Raw genomic sequence first — 21050 nt, forward strand, 5'->3', positions numbered from 1 at the left:
ATTATTATCATTATCTGCAAGTTGTGAGAGCAATAAATATGTCAGTCGCGCGTATTTATAGACCAGCATTTCTTTTTGGAAGACGCTTGTTTTTTTTTTTATACAAACTATTGTCTAATGTTCGGAGGTGAACCGGATGTCATGTGATTTCTAAACATCCTATTTCTCTCAACGCTCTTGACTGGACGTAAATATTAGTAACGATTTTTTGCTCACGAAGCAAAAATGTTTCACATTTTTGTTTTCTGTGAAGACCTTTTTTTTTTCTTCATCTCAATTTTCAGAGGGCAATGATTTCCAATTCCTAAAGGGTGTGTCCTAATGATCGCTCGTGAGTTTAGAGATACAGTCGGCTCCGATTTAGAGCGGTATTCACCGACATGTGGTTTAAACTGTAGTCACAATTTTTGAATAATCATAGATTGGTTAAAAACCTGAATTTAATCAATATCCGTCTCGATCTCTAATCCAAAAATTGTGACTACAGTCGTCTATAAGCCGTTTAAACCATGTCGGTGAATACCGCTCTAAATCGGATATCAACGATTTCAGTACACATATCCGATTACTACTGCTACACCACACATGCACCCCCCCCCCCCCCGCGGAACCCCCCAACGAATCTGTACATGCGGGAATGTGCGTGTACGTGTAGTGCAACCTGACGTAAAGTTTGTTTCTGTGTAATGCTTGTTATGTGTAGTACTGTCATCTGCCCCCAGTTTTACTAACTATGAGTGAAGTGTTATGGTTGAATGATTTACCGTTGTAGGACTGTTGCTCTCTGTGGCGAGACTTTTTAACGGAGAGATCGGCTCGCATTTGCGCCTTGAAGTTGGGAACCACAGAAAACCAACTTCAGCCGACCACCACTGTGGGGTTCGAACCCGGATCCTCGCATCACGAGTCCGGCACTATAACCACTCGACCACCACAGTGGCATAATAAAGAAATAAATAAAAACTCGTTATTTGCCAGAATAACGTTTTTTTTAGATTTACTCCAACGGCAATTGACTATAAGCAGCAGATGCGACCAGTTTTTACTCTGTGCAGATTTTCAGTCAGAAAACCATCTCCAACCGACCACCGCTGCATAATTCTGATGAGAGGGGCAACGATTTTCCCAGCAAAAAGAAAAATTAAAACGACAACTTACTGGAAAATATCCAAAAATCTACCATGATAAATACCCAGATCTAACAATCCAAATGTATATCAATAGCTTTGACTTTAAAAAAATGCCTAGAAAGGTTAAAATTAAAATGTCATACCATAACTAAATCAAATACCCAAAGCAAGGAATGCCCATTTCATAAAATCCAGGTATGCAAGATAAAAGCTGGAAAAAATAACTTCCATCAAAATGCAAGCAAATTAACGCTCATGCCCCATGGTTCACTCTTTAAAAAGTTAAATTCAAGGCTGTTAGAGCACTTTTCCAGGCAAAATTTAAAGATTCAAGGTCATTCATATCATAGTTGATAATTTTTAGAAAAATTGAATTTTATAACGTGACCATCATATTCCCAAGATCTAGACGCCAGGAAACTTTTTTTAACTTCAACTTTTTAATTTTTTTCAACTTCAAAAGTGGTCAAATTGTGTTTTCTCATATTCATGATGGAAACTTTAGAAAAGCTGTTTAATTCTCATAAATAAGGAAGGAAACCTGTTGTGAAGATAGAACCTTATAGATAAATGAGGGAGCAGTTGAAAGTGGGGGAACCCACTTCACTGAAAATTATATTCTGACCCCAAGAATATAATTAATGTATTTTTCATTATATAATATTAATTTTTATAATTAATGAATTCCCATCAATTCATTATATATTCATAATCAGCCAATGTCATTAAAAAAATATCTATGCTGGAAAGTAAAAGGAGGGAAAACATGTCACTGTAACCCAGTGATTCCCAACGTGGGCGTTAACGTCCCCTTGGAGGCGATAGAAAGTTCAGGGGGGAGACGGTAGAAGCTACGGGTATAACATAGGATCCTATGGGTTAGATTGCGTTGGGGGGTGATGGGAGAAAAATATTTCTGAAAAAGGGGGCGATGGGGCCAAAAAGGTTGGGAAACACAGTTCACCAAAATGGGTGACTATGTATTTGTGGTCTGAAGAGTGAATCCATGAAGATGTTGAAATATGTACAGTGATATATGCTGCATCATACTTTGTGCATTCAACTTTTCTCGGGCAATGCTGGGTAATTTTTGCAAGTATGAACTAGGAAAGCAGGAAAACTTAAACAAACGGTTTTTGCATGGGGAGGAATAAGGGCCCTGGAAATAAGTCTTTAAACCATTCTTATACAAAAACAGTTGATGCTCATTCTAACAACCCTCACGAAAAATAAATGCTGTATTGGGTGTAGTCGTTATATCAAAAATAAAAACACATTGGTTGCTATATAAAAGCATTTGCGACATCCTATCAGTCATCATAATGGAATAGTCACTACAATGTGGGGCTGTCATAATGAGCGTCGACTGTAATATTCCTTATTCAAATTTGTGAAAACAAATTGTGATAATAAAAACTTACTTCACTTTTTGATTTGGAAATATCTGCTTTTAAGCCTTTTTTGATGTCCACAGAGTTTTCTGCAGATTCATGGTATTTTGAAGCTTGACGATAAATTTTGTAAAGTTCTTTAGCGTTTTGTTCCGTGAAGTTGGACACAAAAACCCACAGATTACTGAAAGGGGAAAGTTATACATGTAACACTAATAATATACTACAAAAAGTATTTTTTCTGACAAACTTGAGTGCATATATACATATATATATTTATACCTTCTCATCTCTTTTGCTTTATCTGGTTCTTTATATTCCTTGACTAGCTCATTTATTTTCCTTCCAATTTTTACTAAATATTGACTGAATCGCTTCGACTTTTCTTCGGGAGTCATGTCTTCAGCTTTTAAGTCAAGTCGTATCAAATACTTCTTAGTGGGCCTCATCATTTCTTTGCACTGAAAGAAAATACCATTTTAAATAATTGAGCAAGTTTCATATTATAACAAAGAGTATTTAAACACCAAAGACAAACTGAAAAAAAAACCTACAATATTTAAAAAAAAAAAAAAAAAAAAATTTAGTCATCTACAGCAACTTTTTCTGCCGCATATTAAGTAACCAAAATATCTATGTAAATTAAAATTATCAAAATAAATGAAATGCAAATGATCACCATCCTGCCAAATATCCACACCACTTAGCCAACAATTTTTGTACCTTAATTGGTATTATAAACAAACTGTCTGTAATTTTCAGAGGTGCCGCTGATGTGTTATGGTATGTGAAGTACACAGAATTTCAGAAAAGGAGTATAAAAATTTCATTCAAAAATCCTATGGGATTCACACTTCCCTAGTTCCAAGAGGAAAAACAATTACAGAAAGAAAAAAACGTCCCCAACTTTTGTCTTTTTTTTCCTACCATCTGTCATGATCACATGATTTTGAAAAGTAGTTTTACTACATTTTGAAATACAAATGCAGCATTTTACTCTACTATACTGATATAAACTAGGGTTGTTGAAGAATAAGATGAGGTATCTAGTTGAGTCTCTTCATGAGGAGCCATATACTGAATTTTCTAGTTTCAGAGAATTTTCTTCCCCATCCCTCTTCCGGTTACATATTGGGGAGATTACAGTACTTTTACATCTAGTTGAGTCCCTGAATAAGGGGCCCATATACTGAATTTTCCAGTTTCATAAAATTTTCTTCTCCCCTGCTGGTTACTTATAGGAGAAATTATGGTACTTTCACAGCTATCTGCCTCCAGACTAACCATGGCCCCCGCTGTCCTCCCTAGGGGATATAAGCTGGTTCGTCTCAGGAGATGTGGGCCATGGTGGAAAATCCAACATCCAAGACCGGCAAACCACCCGCAGCAGGCCGGACAGCCCCAAGCCAACCAACAGCAGGACTCCTTCCACAATTCCCCCATTCACCGTAAAAAAAAAACATGGGCAGGTGCACAGACGCACGGCAGCTATCTACCGGCATTCATAGACTGGCTCTATGCTGCATAAATTTGCTTCCTTCCTACAAGATTGTGAATGTGTTCTTTTTTTGAAAAATCACAAAAGGCTGGAAAGCCCATTCAAATTGTGAAAAAAATTTTTGAGATCGCTGGGAGGAAAAACTGAATCCATAAAAACTCTTGAAAACTCTTAAAACTCTTGAATATATTCACAGATTTTTCATCTAGCTGCTATGCAGTCGTCATGGTTTAGCATCGCAAAAGTAAGGGGTGTATATTCAGAATCAGCCTTTGCAAGGGGTACTAGAATTTCTTCCACAGAAATTTTAGGTCACTAACACTCAAAAAGAACTTCCGATTAAGAGATAGTATAAGAATGTGTGATTTGTATGAATCAGAAGATAAATTTAATGCAAATGATTTTGACCCTTAATTAGAATATACTATTAATAAAAAAGCTAAGGTTTTCAGAAATCGAAAATCAATCAGAAGAGAATTTATAAACTGATTTATTAGTAAATGTGCCTAACTTAATTATATTTATACAAAAATTGCCACGTTTTTAAGACAAACTCAATTGGTCGACGCGTTTCGGCTCTTCAATGGAGAGCCGTCATCAGGACTTTGTGGTCAGAATTCACACGAATGAATCGTGGAAGAGTGATGTTTACGTCTGGTCGTACGAAGAGTTCGCCTTTGTATTTGCTGCGTCCGAGTGGTCTTTGGATGCGAATTGGGGAGCCATCTGTTGTAAAGTGTTGAAAGTTTTGTCACGACTTTCCTGAAACAACGTCTGCAAGAATTCCACTTCTCCTCGATTGAAATCGAAGAAATATGTCAACTCACCCAACTTTGTGTATCGCACAATTATTTTTCAGTGTTTGGAAAGTTTTACCGCCAAACAGAAGGTCTTGCCATGAGCAACCCACTCTCGCCTATCCTCTGTGACATATATATGGATTTTTTCGAAACAAAACTTTTGGAAACCCACCACTTCAAACTTTGGATCAGGTATGTTGATGACACATTCACTTTAGTTGATGAGACTGATGTTAATGTCACTGAGTTCTTCAATTTTATGAATTCTATTGACCCACATATTGAATTCACCTATGAAATGGAAAAAAATAATATGCTACCTTTTCTCGACGTGCTCATTAAAAAGACAGACACTGAATTTCATACATCTGTGTACCGTAAGCCATTCGCTATCTCCATGCCACCTCATGCAAAATCCTTTCATCCTCCCAATCAGAAACTTTCGGCATTTTCTTCTTTTGTTCATTGAGCACTAAAACTTTGAGTTCATTCTGGAGGGAGGCTGAATCACTGCAATCTCCTTCGTGACATCGCTTCTAATCAGGGTTTTTCACCTTTTATCATCGACAATCGTCCTCAGAAAAATGACCCAGACATGCACCACGAACCTGCTCCCAGCTAACTCAAAACAATTTTCTAATACCGTTGTTCTTCCATTCGTTTCTTCAAGTTTCATGATCTCTTCTATCTTCAAGAAATTTGACTTCCATACAATATTCCAGCCAACAAATATACTCACCTTTTCCCATCTGAAAGATCCTATCTCACCCTCCAAAGAATCTGGTATCTACTTCATCCCATGCAAGAATTGTGAAAATGGATATATTGGCCAAACTAGAAGAAATCTAAATATTCGAGTTCTCGAACACCGAAAGCATGTTGACAAGGGACGGACGGATAATTCGGCTATTGCCCAACACTGTTGGCAACATTCACATTATTTTGATTTTAATAAAGCGTTTGTTTTTAAAATAGCAACACACAATTCTGAATTGAATTTTCTCGAGGGATACTTCATCAGAACATGCCAGAATTTCCTCGTTAATGATGGAAGAAACACACCACCTATTTCGTCAGCTTGGACAGGCTTTATTAACCTCAGTCGTGACAAAACTTTCAACACTTTACAACAGATGGCTCCCCAATTCGCATCCAAAGACCACTCGGACGCAGCAAATACAAAGGCGAACTCTTCGGACGACCAGACGTAAACATCACTCTTCCACGATTCATTCGTGTGAATTCTGACCACGAAGTCCTGATGACGGCTCTCCATTGAAGAGCCGAAACGCGTCGACCATTCGACCAATTGAGTTTATTTGTCTTAAAAACGTGGCAATTTTTGTATAAATTAAAACCAGGCAAAGTTACTCATTTTTTGTGATAATTAATTATATTTGTTTTAGATTAATAACATATGCTAAATTTTCAGTGTTAATGGGTTCTTTGCAAGCTTTCCCTGTTAGCAGACAATGAAAGTAAAAGAACCTAGTTATAAGCTGGAAAAATTAACACTTTTTCAATGCAATTTTGGATTGAACAGGTTTTTAGAAACAAATTATTGATTTGATTCACAGGGATAACAGTGAATGACGGGGGCAGGGGCATGCTTTGATTTTTTTTTTCGAGAGAGGGACCCACTATCACTCAAAAAAGACAGGTTTCACCAATAACCTGGGTTTCTCTGAATTTTGATGCATTTTATTTTACTTTTAACTCTATAAAAGTGATATAATCAATAAGGGTGTATTATTTTTTAGTGTCATCATTATACACTACAAAAAACTCATAGTTCAACACGTCAAGATAACATTGATGTTGTGCATCTCTCCAACTCTTTGACAATGCAATGAAAATCCTCTATAACAATAGTTTCCTACACAACAATATTACTCTTGGGTCATGATGTGCTTTCATAGTGTTAATATATTTCATCTGTAATGATAACTTCTTTATAGCAGTACATTTCTCCAGTCCCTTGAGTATTGTTATACTATTTCACTGCATTTCAAATTAAATGAATAGAAACATAAACTTACCTGGAGAAAGACATCTTCATTGAGTTCTCTCTCAGTCGTTTCAATTATCTGAGGTTCTGCATTAGCTGTATAATGCATAACTGGTTGTGGAGCTGTTTTTGATTTAGATTTTGAAACATCAGAGCCCTAAAAAAAAGGAAAGAAAATTCACTTATAATAAACATGCATTTTCATATTTCAATAAAAAACTAAGTGTACGTGAAGGAGAAATTTTCTTCATTTCAAAATTAGATTAACAAAAACCCTCAATTATATTCAAATATAATTGAGACCGTCAATAAAAAAACCCCAAGGTAAAGTTTAATGACTAAATGCCAGTGTTTCACCATATTACTTACGACATATACAAATCTGAGTTTTCTGAGTCATTTAACTAATGCTGCTTATAGAATGGACACCTGACCATTATGTTGGCCCTCAAACAGAAAGAAATTGGCCACCACGCAAATATTATAGATGGCACAAAGAGTTTGTTTATGTAAAGTGGTGTTAGAAAACTACACATTAATTATTCAAAAAAAATAATAATTAAACCATACATATTACAGTCAACACGATTTACTTAACCTCTAATTTATGAACTAACAAACTAACTGTATGATGGCTTGCTCCATATCGGGATTTCTAACTGTAAAGCCATCATCGGGAAACAATTTATGAATTGCATGTTTTTACAAACTAATGTTCTGCTGACAAAGAATATACAGTAGAAGTCTGTTATAATGACAGCTCACAATTACGAAAAAAAAAAAACTTGTTATAATACTTCTATAAGCAAATGTTTTTTATAACATTTTTATTAGCTCTTTGACAATCACCCGCAAATCACTCATTATATTGAGAATGTACTCGTTATAACAGACTTTTACTGCACCACTCTATTTTAACTTTTAACGACTTTCCCATTTACAAAAACTTTTGACTTTTTTAACTATTTTTTCATGCCAGCACAGGTTCATAATAACAAGCATCAACTGTATAACTTTTTGAGCTAAAAACTTTGGTTCAAATTGTGATTGCAACTAAAGAAAACTGGATTTTAAGTGACATACCTGCAATTTAATATTACCGTGGCATTGCTTATTGTTACTGGAGAAAAAATAAATTTATAACATGTGATATAACCCTCAAATGAAAAAAGACAGCAGGCCCCCAATGTTTCAGTCTGTCATATTTGTATAATTAGCAAAATAAAAGGCAAACCTTTTTGTTTTCTTTTGACGATTTTGATTTTGACTTCTTCTCCTTATCTTTCGATTTTTTGCCAGTATCTTCTGGGAGCTCTGGTGATGATGATTTTCGAATTTGAATACTTGATTCCTTTGTATCCAATTTGCTTTCATTGCTTCCAGATGTTTCTGAAATCTGCTTTTTAGCTTGAGCTTTACTTTCTTTTGGCGGATGTTCCTAAAGAAATCACAAATCATGCACACTCAAAGCAGACAAAATAATTCATGATACGAAATAAAGAGCACCTATAAAAAATGAAAATCCCGATGTTTTTTGTGAAACAATCTACTTTTTTTCTAAACTAAGAAAACCTAGTTTAGAAAAACTATTCAAGAACTTAATCTCTCAGGAACCTTATAAATATGTGAAAGAGGTATTTAGTTCATGAGTGAAACATAGCAATTGTGATCTTGTCTCAGGAAATTACTGATGCACTCATGAAATAAAGAAAACGCCTTTACTTACTCAAGTTAAACCCAAAGTCAATTTGAACATGCACATTCAACAATATATTTTTCTTTTAGGATCTGCAAAGCTTAAAAAATGAATAATATTTAAATTTTGTAATTTTAAAACAATATTGATATAAAGTTTGTAAACGCGATTCTATGCCAGTTGGCGAACAGGAGCAGATCGTTCGGCGATAGGCCAGTGAATTGGCGATAGTTTGAGCAAGAACTTGTTCAAGGAAGAATAAGACTTCACAGAGAGACTTCAGCGCGACAAGTACGAATCCTCCTCTAGGCAGTGAGTAAATATCGCATTCCTTCTCTTTCCCCCTCTTGCCACTTCACGATAATTTAATTTCAAATGTATATTTTGAAAGTCATTAATCAAGGAGTTATGGGTGCTGATTAAACCAGACTAGTTGTTACATGAATTCCAACCTGGTATTTGTTTATTTGAAGTATTGTGTGATTAGTTTTAATGGTACCCCAGCGTCTAATAAATATATAATATAAATAGCATATAGACAACTGAATCTGTATAAATTGCATTATTTTTCTGTTGTATGCAAACAAATGCAATTTAGAGTTATGCAAATTAAGAATGAAAGACCTACAAAAGATAAGCAAGAGATGTGGTCTTAAAGTATCTAGTATGATGAAAAAAAATATTTACGGAGTTATCAGAAGCATCACTGTCATCATTTTCAATGAATGCTTTGCTTATTGCTGCCTTTTCTGCTTTAGGTTTACGGCCACGCCTTGACTTCTTCTTGATAGGAACAGCAGTATCCTGATTGAATAAAATCAAACATTTATCAGTAATTATTAGAAGTTTTTCCTCATAGTACATCATCATCTCTTTTAAAGATAGTGATACCTCAGCTAATAAAGGTTATTCATTACAGAATCAAATTCATTAACCAAAATCTTCGTTAGCCAAAACACAATTTACCATAGGTGTCTGTGAAAAATTTAATTTGTTCCAGGTACAGCCTAAAATTTGAAAACAAGTTTTCTAAAACACCAAGAAATGCTATAAAATAAACTAAAACTGACAGAAGGCTAAAATTAACAAGCTACGAAACTAAATTAATGAGAATTTTGAATGATGAAATACTGAAAATCACATTAAATTTTACTCAAAAACACCATTTGAGAGTTCCAGGTTGTTTCTATCCATCTACAATTTGGTCAGCTAATTTCTATCTGATAAATGCAGATGGAAAAGATAAGCTCCTAGAACAGAGGTCTGCTACCTTTTTTCAGCCACGAGTACTGGCTGTACCCATCATCAAAAAAAGAGCATTCTTATGGCAAGTTTAATATATGGAATGACAATGATTTTAATCCTTGAATGCAATTCCCCTAAGGTGTTTAATTAGAATGTTGATCAAGTGGTCATGAGCAGGAAATCAGACATGACCATAGAACATTCTGGGCACTTTTTGGAGCAGCGGGTTCAAGATGCCTGTCCTAGAATGTCTAGACAATACAGTTTGATGCTAAGAGTTTGAAAGAATGTGTGTTCTGAAAACATAGGCTTCCTTTTGATTTTGTTTGTTATTTTTCCCTTCAATGCTTGCTTATAAGCAAAATATTTCATTTTGCATGAAATGGTTGAAAAACTTGCAGAATGAGAAGTGGAGGTACATCATGAAAAAGAATCTGAGATGGACATGGCTCAAGTAACAATAATTCTGATGATGAATGAAACAAAAATGCAGCTCACAATGTGAGCATGAACATCTATGTTAACCAAAACTTTGGTTAGACGAGACAGAAAAATCACGAAAAAATCAGTTAGCCAAACAATATCTTAAACCAAGATATCCATTTAACTAGGGTATCACTGTACTAACATATGAAAACAGTAAATAGCTGTACACATGCACAGTTGGAATACTTCTGCATATTTAAAATAAAAATTGGAAAGAATGTTACTGTACAAATCCATAAATAGAGGTAACCATGCTGATACGAACCTCTGCAGTCTTATGTGAAACTATTTTCTTCAATATTTTTAATAGGTAATCACATCGGTGCTGAAGATTTTTAGCCTGAGGCTTCTGCTGTCCATCTGGTAGAATCTAAAATATGGGAAGAAAATGTATGAAATCTTAAGTAAAAAGAAAATTTAGAGAATAAAAAATCTAACAAACTGTGTAGTGATGGAAGGTAAGAAATAGTTTTGATTTTTTCTCAAAGAAGCTCACCTTGTCTCCTAGCTTGAAGCTGGGATCCATTTTTATAGACTCCCAGTTTCCCATTCCATGCTCATACACCCCTTTCAAAAGATTGGAGTCATCTTCAACGTTCCATGGAACATCAAAATAAGGGTCCTTGACTTTTTCTGATAGAGACCACCTGTTGGCAATTTAAATAAGGAAGCAAAACACTATAAGTAACATGTCTATCAAAATATGCATGGGAGATATTTGAATTATTAGCTCAAGAAAGATGAGGAGAAGGGAGGAAGATATTTTTCTATAAAATAATTATCAAATTGTTATTCTCGCTTATTCTGAAAAACAATATGTGCTTATACAGCTGACATTCTTTCATGTGTGTTGGCTGCATGCCTTACACTGGTGGTTTTCAAACTTTTGTCTTCTGCGGCTCCCTTGCCCTAGTTGACATGTTTTGTTTATTCGCAGTGCCCCCAACAATGGTTAGTGGCACCCCAAGGAGCTGGAATGCACATTTTCAGAATCACTGCCTTATATGATGAAATCAACAATTGAAAGAATTTTAGTACTTGTATAATTTACACAAAACCAATTACAGGTTCAGGGAAAAATGGTTTCAGTTCATAAAACCAAATTTTTCAGGAGACGAAAAAAAACAATTTTTCTATAGAAATCTGGTATTGCTTTCTGCACATGTCACAAATTCTGTTTCTACTGCACATGTGGTGGACTCACATCATTATCCCTCTGTATAGTGTGACTAAAATCATTGTTTTCCCCCATGCGGTATCTTTCTTCCTTTATTGCAGTGGACTGAAAGCTTTTTTGCTTTTGGTGTTTTATGTGGCCCAAAGAGATGGTTCTGAGCTATAAAAAAAAATTGCAAAAATATTAATTTCGATTTTTTTTGGACTGAAACCGTATTTTCCAACCCTTCAATTATTTATAAGACATAAGATTTGATAATTATGACACAGGTTTTAGTACACTTTTCTAATTTGCATCTTCATTTTTTTGGATTGATGTTAACAATATCTCAGTAAAATAGTTTAGCAATTTTTTGCTGAGTGTTTTGTATTCAAGTCTGTTACCTTCAACAGGCTTCTGGAAACAAATTTAGATGATATACAATTGAAGTGCCAGTGACAAAAATCAATTGATCGAACAACTAATCTCTCAAAAATCAAATGGCAATTGATCTCAAAAATTGGTGTTATTTTTAACACACAGGAAATAGGGGGAGGGGAAGGTGAAATGAGCGATTGCATGTTTTCCACTTTCCCTGCCATCCTTACAAGATAAACTATACATATTTTATTTATCCAAATGTAGCAAGGAAGAAAAGAAAATAATACTGCGGTAAATGGGTGGCAGGTGAGGGGAGAGAATCACATTTCACATTTACAGGGTTAAAATGAAGAGAAGTGAGAGGCAAAGCTTGAATGCATTTCTTCATCTACTTTAGAAGGTTCCTGTCTTTCCATGAACTCACCCTTTTATGGGAAATGGTTAAAGTGCTGCTAAATCTGAAGTGAATGAGACAGGTGTATGAATTTTAGTCTGTGGGTTCGCCAGCTCTCCATGGAGATTTTTTAAATTGGAGGTTGGCTACTGTTACCACCTTGAAATTACACACCAATGTGCCTCTTCCTAGAAAAAAAACTTTTGCAATGCAAAAGATGACCTCAAAGCAGCTACTGAAATAGAAATACAGTCAGTCCCCATCCCCGTATATATTCATGGTTTTTTTCCCTTCATTGAAAACTTTTTTTTTTTGACAGCACTCAGCAATCATCATTCACGTGTTTTGTTTACAAAATTTGAGTTGTGCTTGTTAAGGATGGTTCATTCTTCTAGTGCTACTGATAATGATTTGAAGAGACAAATAAAAGTGAAAACTTTTGACAAGAAAAATTGGACATATTGACGAAAACTATGCTTGGCGAAAGTAAGTCAATACCTGCTGTGGTCTGCCATTGTGGAATCAACGAATCTACGGTGAGATATATCAAGAAAAAGGAAAATGAAATTCATTTAGCCAAGGCTGTAGCTGCACCCGTGTCAGTCAAAACTTTGCAAGCGCCTACGGGATCCACGTGTTTCTCGTACAGAAAATGCTTTTTTTGTGGATACAAGACTGATACAAAAAGGTATTCCAGCTGATTGTAATATGACAGAAAAGATGAAAAATTGTATTTTTCCATAAGGAAAAAGGGCAGTGAAACGTCTATTTCATCAGAATTTTATGCAAGTAAAGGTTGTTTTATAGGTTTAAGAAACGATTCGGATCAAGTAATGTAAAAATCACTGGCGATCAAGAGGCAGCTAGAAAATTTCCAAAGATGGTAGAAAATTATTGAAGAGAAGGGTAATGCACCTCAGCAGGTGTTTAACGCTAATGAAAATGCACTATTTTGGACGAAAATGCCAAAAAGAAGTTAAGCAAGAGAAGAAAAGCGAGCTCCTGGTTTTAAGGCAAGTACACTTACTATGTTGTTTTGTACAAATGCATATGGGTACATGATAATGCCCACCATCATTTTCAAATCTGCGAATCCATGAGCATTGAAGGGAAGGATAAGTCAAAGCTCCCAGTATTTTGGACGAACAATAAAAAGGCTTGGACTATGAAAACACTTTTCCTGGATTGGTTTAAACGGTGTTTCATTCCAAAAGTCAGGAGAGTGAAGACATACCATTCAAAGTTCTTTTGATACTAGACTTACTGAGGTAGAATTAATGTAGCTGACTGATTCTGAAACTGAAGCAGTACCAGATGAAGATCAAAATAAAGAAGTAGAAAGACAAGTTCACCACAAGTAACACAGTGGAAGGGCTTCACAAGCTTAAATCAGTAATAGATTATTTTCATGACATAGATCCCTCTATTTTACGTTCTTCACATGTAGAGAAATTGGTAGAGGAAGCCTTGTCAACATACTCCAACAGAAAAAAACGGCAAACAGAAATCACAATGTTCTTTCAGAAAAAACACATGATCGCCAACAATCACTGCACACCCTTTTACATTCCCTTCTACCTCTGCCTCACCCTGCTCTTTCTCGTGATGTTTAATAAAGGAGATATACAAAAAACCTATCGTTTCGGTTATTCATGGATTTACTTATTTGCGGTCACTCCCATAACGTAACCTTCACGAATATGGGGGCCCGACTGTAATGTGGAGTGAATCTGCATAGAAGAGTATTTTTTGTACATACTTTTTCCTGTCTTCAGGACTCGATGGCAAGATGATATCTAATGGTTCCAATTCTATTTCACAACTCTGAACTGTTTTTGCATTTATATTCACATTTCCTAGTTTGAAAGTTGGCCCCCTCTCTCTACCTCTTTTCTTGACAGGTGGAACTGAAAAAAAAGAACCCATCATATTTGATTTATCACAAAAAGCAATGAACTGAAGAATACATAATACACCAGCCTTAAATTATGCACATTTTTACAAGCAGAAGGTACATGCTCAAGTAGGGTTGGCACGGTATTTACTATTGATGGTATTCTAAAGTATCTGTTTATAAATAGTAGAGGCAGAGATTTATGGCTTTGCCACTTGGTGGCTATTTAAATTTTGCCTCCTTTGTCCTGTTTCAATTTAATGTTTTTGACCACAAATTACTTAAATCCACCGCCCTGGACTACAGACCGCTTAGCCACCCCTTCCGTCGTAAATAATGCCTCTGAAAGTCATTTAAAAAGTAATCTTATGAGTGGTAATAAAAAGTGAGGAAGAACTGGGATATTGATAACAAAATTTATGATAATTAAAATTGGTTAGTAAAAAATGAAGTGGCACCTGTATTAATGGGGCCGTAACTAGGCAGGTGCAACAGATGCTACCGTACAAGGTCCACTCGAAGAGGGTCCAGAATGGGCCTAAATAATGAACCAGAAGGGAACTAAATTCAAATTCTTGCACAGGGCACAGGAATGGCTAGCTACGGCCCTGCATATTAACCAATAATAGTTTTTAAGTTTAGAAATAGAAGGCCTCTCTATCTCTATACCAGGGATGGACAGATCCCAGGTCGCCATGGCGACTAAAAATTGGTATCAGTGCCTAAAATTTACTTTGTATAGTTAATAAATCGCAGGCTGATAGCAACACAAAATGCTTGGAGTTTATAGCAGCATATTTGCCCACATAAAAGAGGGTCACTATGCCCTAAAAAGTCAAAAGAAGCATTACTTTGGATCCTTTTCTCTGGGTAAAATTTTTTGGTGCCTGAAAATTTATTTTTGGTACCTAGATTTTCTTGTGATTTGTGCCCAGCCTTACTCTATACTAAAATTAATATTCTTATATAATGATTTCCTATATACTGATATTACGCTTTGGTTTTAATTCATAGTGTTAATATACTCCATTTATAATGTTAACTCCTTTATAACAATGCTTTTCTGGTCCCTTTGAGTGTATATATATAAATTGAACAAAACATAAATGATTAGAATTTATATATATAAAGAGGGAGCAAAGAAATAAAAATAGGTTTTTAACATCAACTTAATTGAAAGTGTGCTGCTGATGAAGACCCAAACATTGGTCACATTACAACAGTTCTGTTTCTACGTAGTTCTTATTTTTCTCTTTCAATCAAGGCTTAAATTTATTTGAATTTTTTATATAATTATTGTTTAAATAATTTATACTGTTTTCACCAATTGTATATTTACTGGTAAATACCTAGTTTTTACTATGTACTGTTATCCTGGTAAAAACCCAACCCTCTGCTCAAGAATACTTAAAGGAAATGAAAGAAACTTCACCTTGTTTTAATTTAAATATAATTTTTTTGGACACTCAAATCTGGTTTTGAAAAAGCATGCATGTTAAAAAATCCATAAATTTCACTTGAATTTCTCTGAGGTAAGTTTGGAGGTAAGTTTCACACACACATCAAAACCTCCAAACATTTGAAGAACACACCATCAATATTACCTTGGTCAAAACGGCAGTAAACCCAAGTCTCCACATGTTCCAAAGATGGCTTCAGAATTTGCTCTCAACAACCATATCAGCTCAACTAATACAAAGGCGAATTCTCATAAAGATAGTAAATAGTAACAACCTCTCCCCCATTTCTTTGTTTGCTCTTACTATTATGTTCTAAAGGCAGCTATGCATTGTCTGGGCCAAAATGTGTAGATCAGTAAAGATTTGTATAGGCTTATCTGTCTTGAAATTGTTTGTAATTTGTGTTAATTGCATTTTTAATTGGGTTGCTGTATTTTTGAAACATATGACATCCATATTTTTATGGGCATCTTTTTATCAGCCACCTCGTTGGGCATTTTGCCTGTTGTGGCGTTGTATTTGTATTTGTATTTGAAAAGATGACAACCTTCCTCCAAACATAATTCCCTTTCATGTTATATCTAGATGTCAATGATAGTAATTTGATAGTAATCTCTCATGGATGATCAGCTTAATATATCAATCAGTTACTTTTTGATTTCAGGGAAAAAAAAAAAGTTTTCTCCCACACGTTTGAATGGATGTCTATTTCTATATGAAATATGTAAAAAGAAAACTAAAATAATGGGGGTGGGAAACAAACACAAAAAATGAATGACTCACCACTTGATTCATCATCTTTTTGTTGTTCTTTTGATTTATGCTCTTGCATTGCATTCTCGCAATTTGTTTTCAAGAGCTCTCCCAAACGTTTCAGATCAGCAAGAGGCTTCTCTTGCAATTCTGCATCCATCGCGATAGCTTCCAGCCTGCAAGAATTAAACCTTGTAATTTTTTTTTTTACCTCTAACAAATTTTTAGCTCTTTGACCTTTGCATTAGTTTTTAGATTTTTGTGAATTTTTAACACAAACAATTTTGTAACAGAATTCAAATCAGATATTCTACGAGATCCATATCTCAATTTCATTTAATTTTTAGAGTCATTCATTATAAAACAAAGCTGGAGAAATATTGGAGTTTCTTTCTCAATTTCCCCCCCCCCCTAAAATTTTTCTAAACCTGCTTCGAATAAATGTAAGTTGAACAGCCCAGACACTTATTGAATTAATTTTCTTTAAAAAAATCCATTATTTAACACTAGAATTATGGAAGGTGTTAAAATTATACATCAATAACTTTATCACCGATAAGCATAGGACCTTAAATTTCTAGACTATTTGGCCTGACACAAAATTGACATCATGCCGTAAGCATATCCATATTGTCTTCACATATTTATATGACCCTCACGTATTCCCAAGGGATCAGCATGATTCACATAGGGAATTTTTAGTGTTAATAGAAATCTTAGCCCGAACTGAGATTCGAACCCAGACCTGCACAGTAAGATGCTAGCTTCATAAACACTCGAATGTCAGGAGGTGACAGTCAACATATTATTAGACATGGCAAATAAATAGATCGATTATCAGTGTTGTGAAGCTAAAGTTCAGCTCTTTTAAGACTTCGTACTTGAATTAAGTGGAGGGGGATGAAGGAATACAGTGTGTGTAGATCCCGCTAATAAAATGTTGTAAGCGGGGAACGCTTCAAATAGGAATTACTGTTCCGTATTAGTAAGAGTTGGGACCCCATAAAAATATGTCATAAAAGCAGGGAAAATGTTCTAAGTGGAAATGTTATAAGCAGGAGCCACTGTATTTACTGGAAATGGCAGTTAATAAAAAAAAATTAGTTCACGGGAAAAAATTTTGAACACGACAAACATACGAGATGAGAATCCATAAACTATATAGCTACAATTATGTATCTACTAAAATTTATAAGTTATGAAAACTACTGTAGGCCTATCTTCATTTGAAAATTTTCTCAAAATTATAAATTTAAATTTGTTGAAAAAAAGAGTATAAAAAAGATTGGAATGGCCAAAAATACATGAAATAAGAGAATGTCCAGAAAATTCACTCACATCACTCATCTGTAAATTAGAGGTCTGTTGAATTGTTTCAGACATTTTACTGCTCCTTGGTATAGTAAGGTTGAGAAACACTGGTATAAAGAGTTGTCAAAGGGCATCAGGAATCTCTTGCAGGAAAAATTTGAAGTTACTAATCTTCAAAAAGCATTTTCTAGCTGTTTTCTTTCGATATTTAAATTTTTTTACCTAAATTATTTTAATCATCTGTGGAGGGGGACATGGACATCCTATGTCACCCACTATATATGCCTCTAATTGTACAGTGTGAACTATGCTCATAATTATGTCAATTAGGAATTAAAATCTCTTCAGGGTTTGTCCAGCCAAAATTTGGGTTAGTTTTCTAGACCTTTCACAAAATTCCAGATCTGGAAAAAAGACCCTTTACAAAATTCTGGATAAGTAAAAAATGGCCCTTCACAAAATTAAGATGAATGAAAAACTATAAGTTGTGCATTTCATTTTTTTCTGTGATAGATTAATTAAAGATTACTCTGCTTCTCACAAAATTACTTATTTTCAAAACATTAATGAGCCTAAATAGTTGATAACTATTTTGGGATAACCTTCTCCTTCAAGATCCAGCAACAGAATGACGACAACAGCCAATCAAATAACTCCACATCTCTCAGCCGATCAGGTTCTACCAGCATAAGAACTGTTTTCAATATGCTGCCAGCCATAGAATCAATTGACCAATCGCAAAACAATAGTGTATGCCAAGCCATTCATGTACGTAAATACAACCTGAGACTCCGGAAAACTTGACTTTGATCCAGTTTGTTGGCAAAACGTTGAGAACTAACTCAAACAGACGATGGTCTTCAAACCCGAAAAAACAATTTTCATCATTAATGACCCTATTCACAAAAACATGGCCATACAAAAAAGTCTGGCCAGACCCCTGGTCTTACAACATTGAAAAAAAATCAATTAAACTCCGATTTCAAACAAATGTGTTTACCTTTTTAAAGGAGCTGGAAAGCGCTTGTAGCTCTTCAAGAACCTGAAAAATCAAATAGTAATTTTTTAAGAACATAACAAATCAAATATTAAAAAGTGATGTTTATCTGATTCAGAAAAAATTATATGTTATATTATATATAAAATACTCTGTTTATTTAAAGCAAACACATTGAGAAAAAACAAGAAAATTGTCAGTTAAAAATATCTAGATTCCTATTATTTTCACTGTCAACAAGCCTACTTTTTATAAAATTAAATTACCACTTTGATATAAAGCAAATAATGTTGAATTATTTTAATTAAAACAGTTAAAAAATCTTACAATAATTGTAAATCTATCAAATGATTGTTACGTTAAAAAAAAAAAAACCAAGTGTTTCACATTAATCGTTAATGCGTAACTCTGGTCCTTTCTCAGCTATGCTAATGTAGGAATATCTATACATGACAGAGGTCTACCTTCTTATTTCAACATCTGTGAAGCCTTTCACCGCTTCCCTATTGAAGCGAGGTCTGCCACGCTTTCTCGGTTTTTCTTCATCACTCTGTGTGTTGTCAGAACCACTTTCTCCAGACTCGCTGTCGGTGTGATCAGAAGCCTATTGAAATAACACAATTCAATGCTTATTTCCTCCAGCATCAGCATTCATGAGGTCAAAGAATTTTTATAGATTTTGAGGGGGGGGGGGAGGGATAGAAAACCCTTTAACAAAATGAATAGCCTGAAATATACCCCCTCCAAGTGTGCATGAACGCCAGCCACCGGACTTATCCCGTTGCCGAGATCTCTTCCAGCCCAGCTTCGTGGCAGAGTCTGGAACAAAGTGAGTGCACCTAACAGTCTGAGTGTGTAGCTAGTGTTGTGTATGATATTTCAGTGCTGCCATCTATACTTCAAATTGTGAGTGAAGTGTAATGATTGAATATTTGTAACGTTGTAGGTCTGTTGCTCTCTGTGGCGAGACTTTTTAACGGGGAGATCGCCTCGCATTCGCGCCTTGAAGTTGGGAACCACAGAAAACCAACTCCAGCCGACCACCACTGTGGGGTTTGAACCCGGATCCCTCCAAGTGTGCAGGAGAGCAATTTCCCTGTCTTTTCAGTATCTGAGAAAAAAACAACAATAAGCAATCGAAACAGCCTATTAAGCTCATCCACTGTCTATAAGAAATGTGAGTAGTTCAACCCTTAAATATGTAGCTTTGCATGTGTGTTGCAACGGGTTCTTTACACATTCATTAGGGAAGAACGGAGATAGTTGCCAACAGTTTTGATTATTTTTGAGGACAAGTGTGGTTTAATTATGACAATTTTGATTGTGTTTGCAGAAACTACATCTATTTGGCTACATTATGGTATTTTTTTTCATTCCTGAATACCAAACACCCAGATGTTGAGAGTGCTTAAAAGTCATCAAGTCATGTTTGGCCAACCAGCTCCACTTAGCGGGTTGGTTGGCACACCACTTCTGTGATGAGAGAGAGGGGCACAATAAACTAATGAAAAAACTATCTATTTTTCAATGTTTCACTTCAAAGAATATTTTCAAACAGTAGAACAAATTAGCCATCAAATCGAACCTTACAGCAGTCAAAATCGTAAATTTGGTCTTCAAATTTCTTTTTGTTTTTCATTTTTTTTTTACAACTTAAACGTTTAAACCTTTTACTATAAGATCAAAAGCATAGGCATTTCAAACTTAAACAAAAAATCTTAGCTGGACATAGTTATCAGCAGGAAGGTTGTGAACAAACGGTGTTAAATGAGGCAACAAAGAAGAGCAAGGTAATAATTAACTACCTATTGTTAATCATAGCGTTTCAAAACTAACCATGTTGGTATCACAAGTAAGTAACAAAGTAAATGACATTTCATGTCCTCTAAGTATTTGTTCTCACTGCTAGATGAACTCAAGAACATAGGTGAAGCAATTTTATTGACTACATTTGATAATTCATACAAAACTTCATCTTTGCTTTTGTGGTCAAGCCCAGTACTTTCCTCCATTGTCATAGTAACCGGAACATAGACTTCATCCTACATAGTGATTCTTCCAGTCTATCTCTTTACATAGTATAACACAGATGACAACATAGTCTGGTGACAGCCTTGCTAGGTTGACTTGCTTAGAATTTTTTCCATTAAAATTTAATGTAAGTGGGTCAGGTTTACGAGTCCTCCAGCTCAGGAGGAATTTTGCCAGTTGAACTCTCAACCACTAATGTAGATGGCATGTTTGCCTTTGAAGCAGAATAAGTCCATCTTGGTCGTCCTAGTCATCTAGCCTAAAGATCTTCACATCAAGACAGAGTCATCAGAGTCAGCAAAAAAAGACTATACCTCCCTCATCTTCTTTCTCTCTTCTGCTCAAGTTCACTCTTTCACTTGACTACTTCACCAAACACCAACTCTGGCCATATCGCTATAGTGCAATTTACTGCCATT

At 35.1% G+C, this 21050-nt stretch overlaps 1 protein-coding gene across 1 annotated transcript in view; it reads right to left on the reverse strand.

The window, feature by feature from the left end:
• Window positions 1-21050, reverse strand: part of Chd1 (chromodomain-helicase-DNA-binding protein 1) — a 95784-nt gene that overhangs the window by 15849 nt on the left and 58885 nt on the right. Inside the window, exons 25-35 of the mRNA XM_089247456.1 lie at window positions 19065-19204; window positions 18604-18645; window positions 16323-16468; window positions 13945-14092; window positions 10751-10901; window positions 10520-10624; window positions 9211-9327; window positions 8062-8265; window positions 6859-6984; window positions 2804-2982; window positions 2552-2705 (exon numbers count right to left, since the gene is read on the reverse strand). Of these exons, the coding sequence (XP_089103582.1) occupies window positions 2552-2705; window positions 2804-2982; window positions 6859-6984; window positions 8062-8265; window positions 9211-9327; window positions 10520-10624; window positions 10751-10901; window positions 13945-14092; window positions 16323-16468; window positions 18604-18645; window positions 19065-19204 (1512 nt within the window). The remainder of the gene's footprint in view (window positions 1-2551; window positions 2706-2803; window positions 2983-6858; window positions 6985-8061; window positions 8266-9210; window positions 9328-10519; window positions 10625-10750; window positions 10902-13944; window positions 14093-16322; window positions 16469-18603; window positions 18646-19064; window positions 19205-21050) is intronic.

The sequence above is a fragment of the Pholcus phalangioides genome, unplaced genomic scaffold, assembly GCF_987345545.1.
Source record: "Pholcus phalangioides strain wild (caught in Gottingen) unplaced genomic scaffold, Ppha-v1.0 ptg000003l_1, whole genome shotgun sequence".
NCBI lineage: Eukaryota > Metazoa > Arthropoda > Arachnida > Araneae > Pholcidae > Pholcus > Pholcus phalangioides.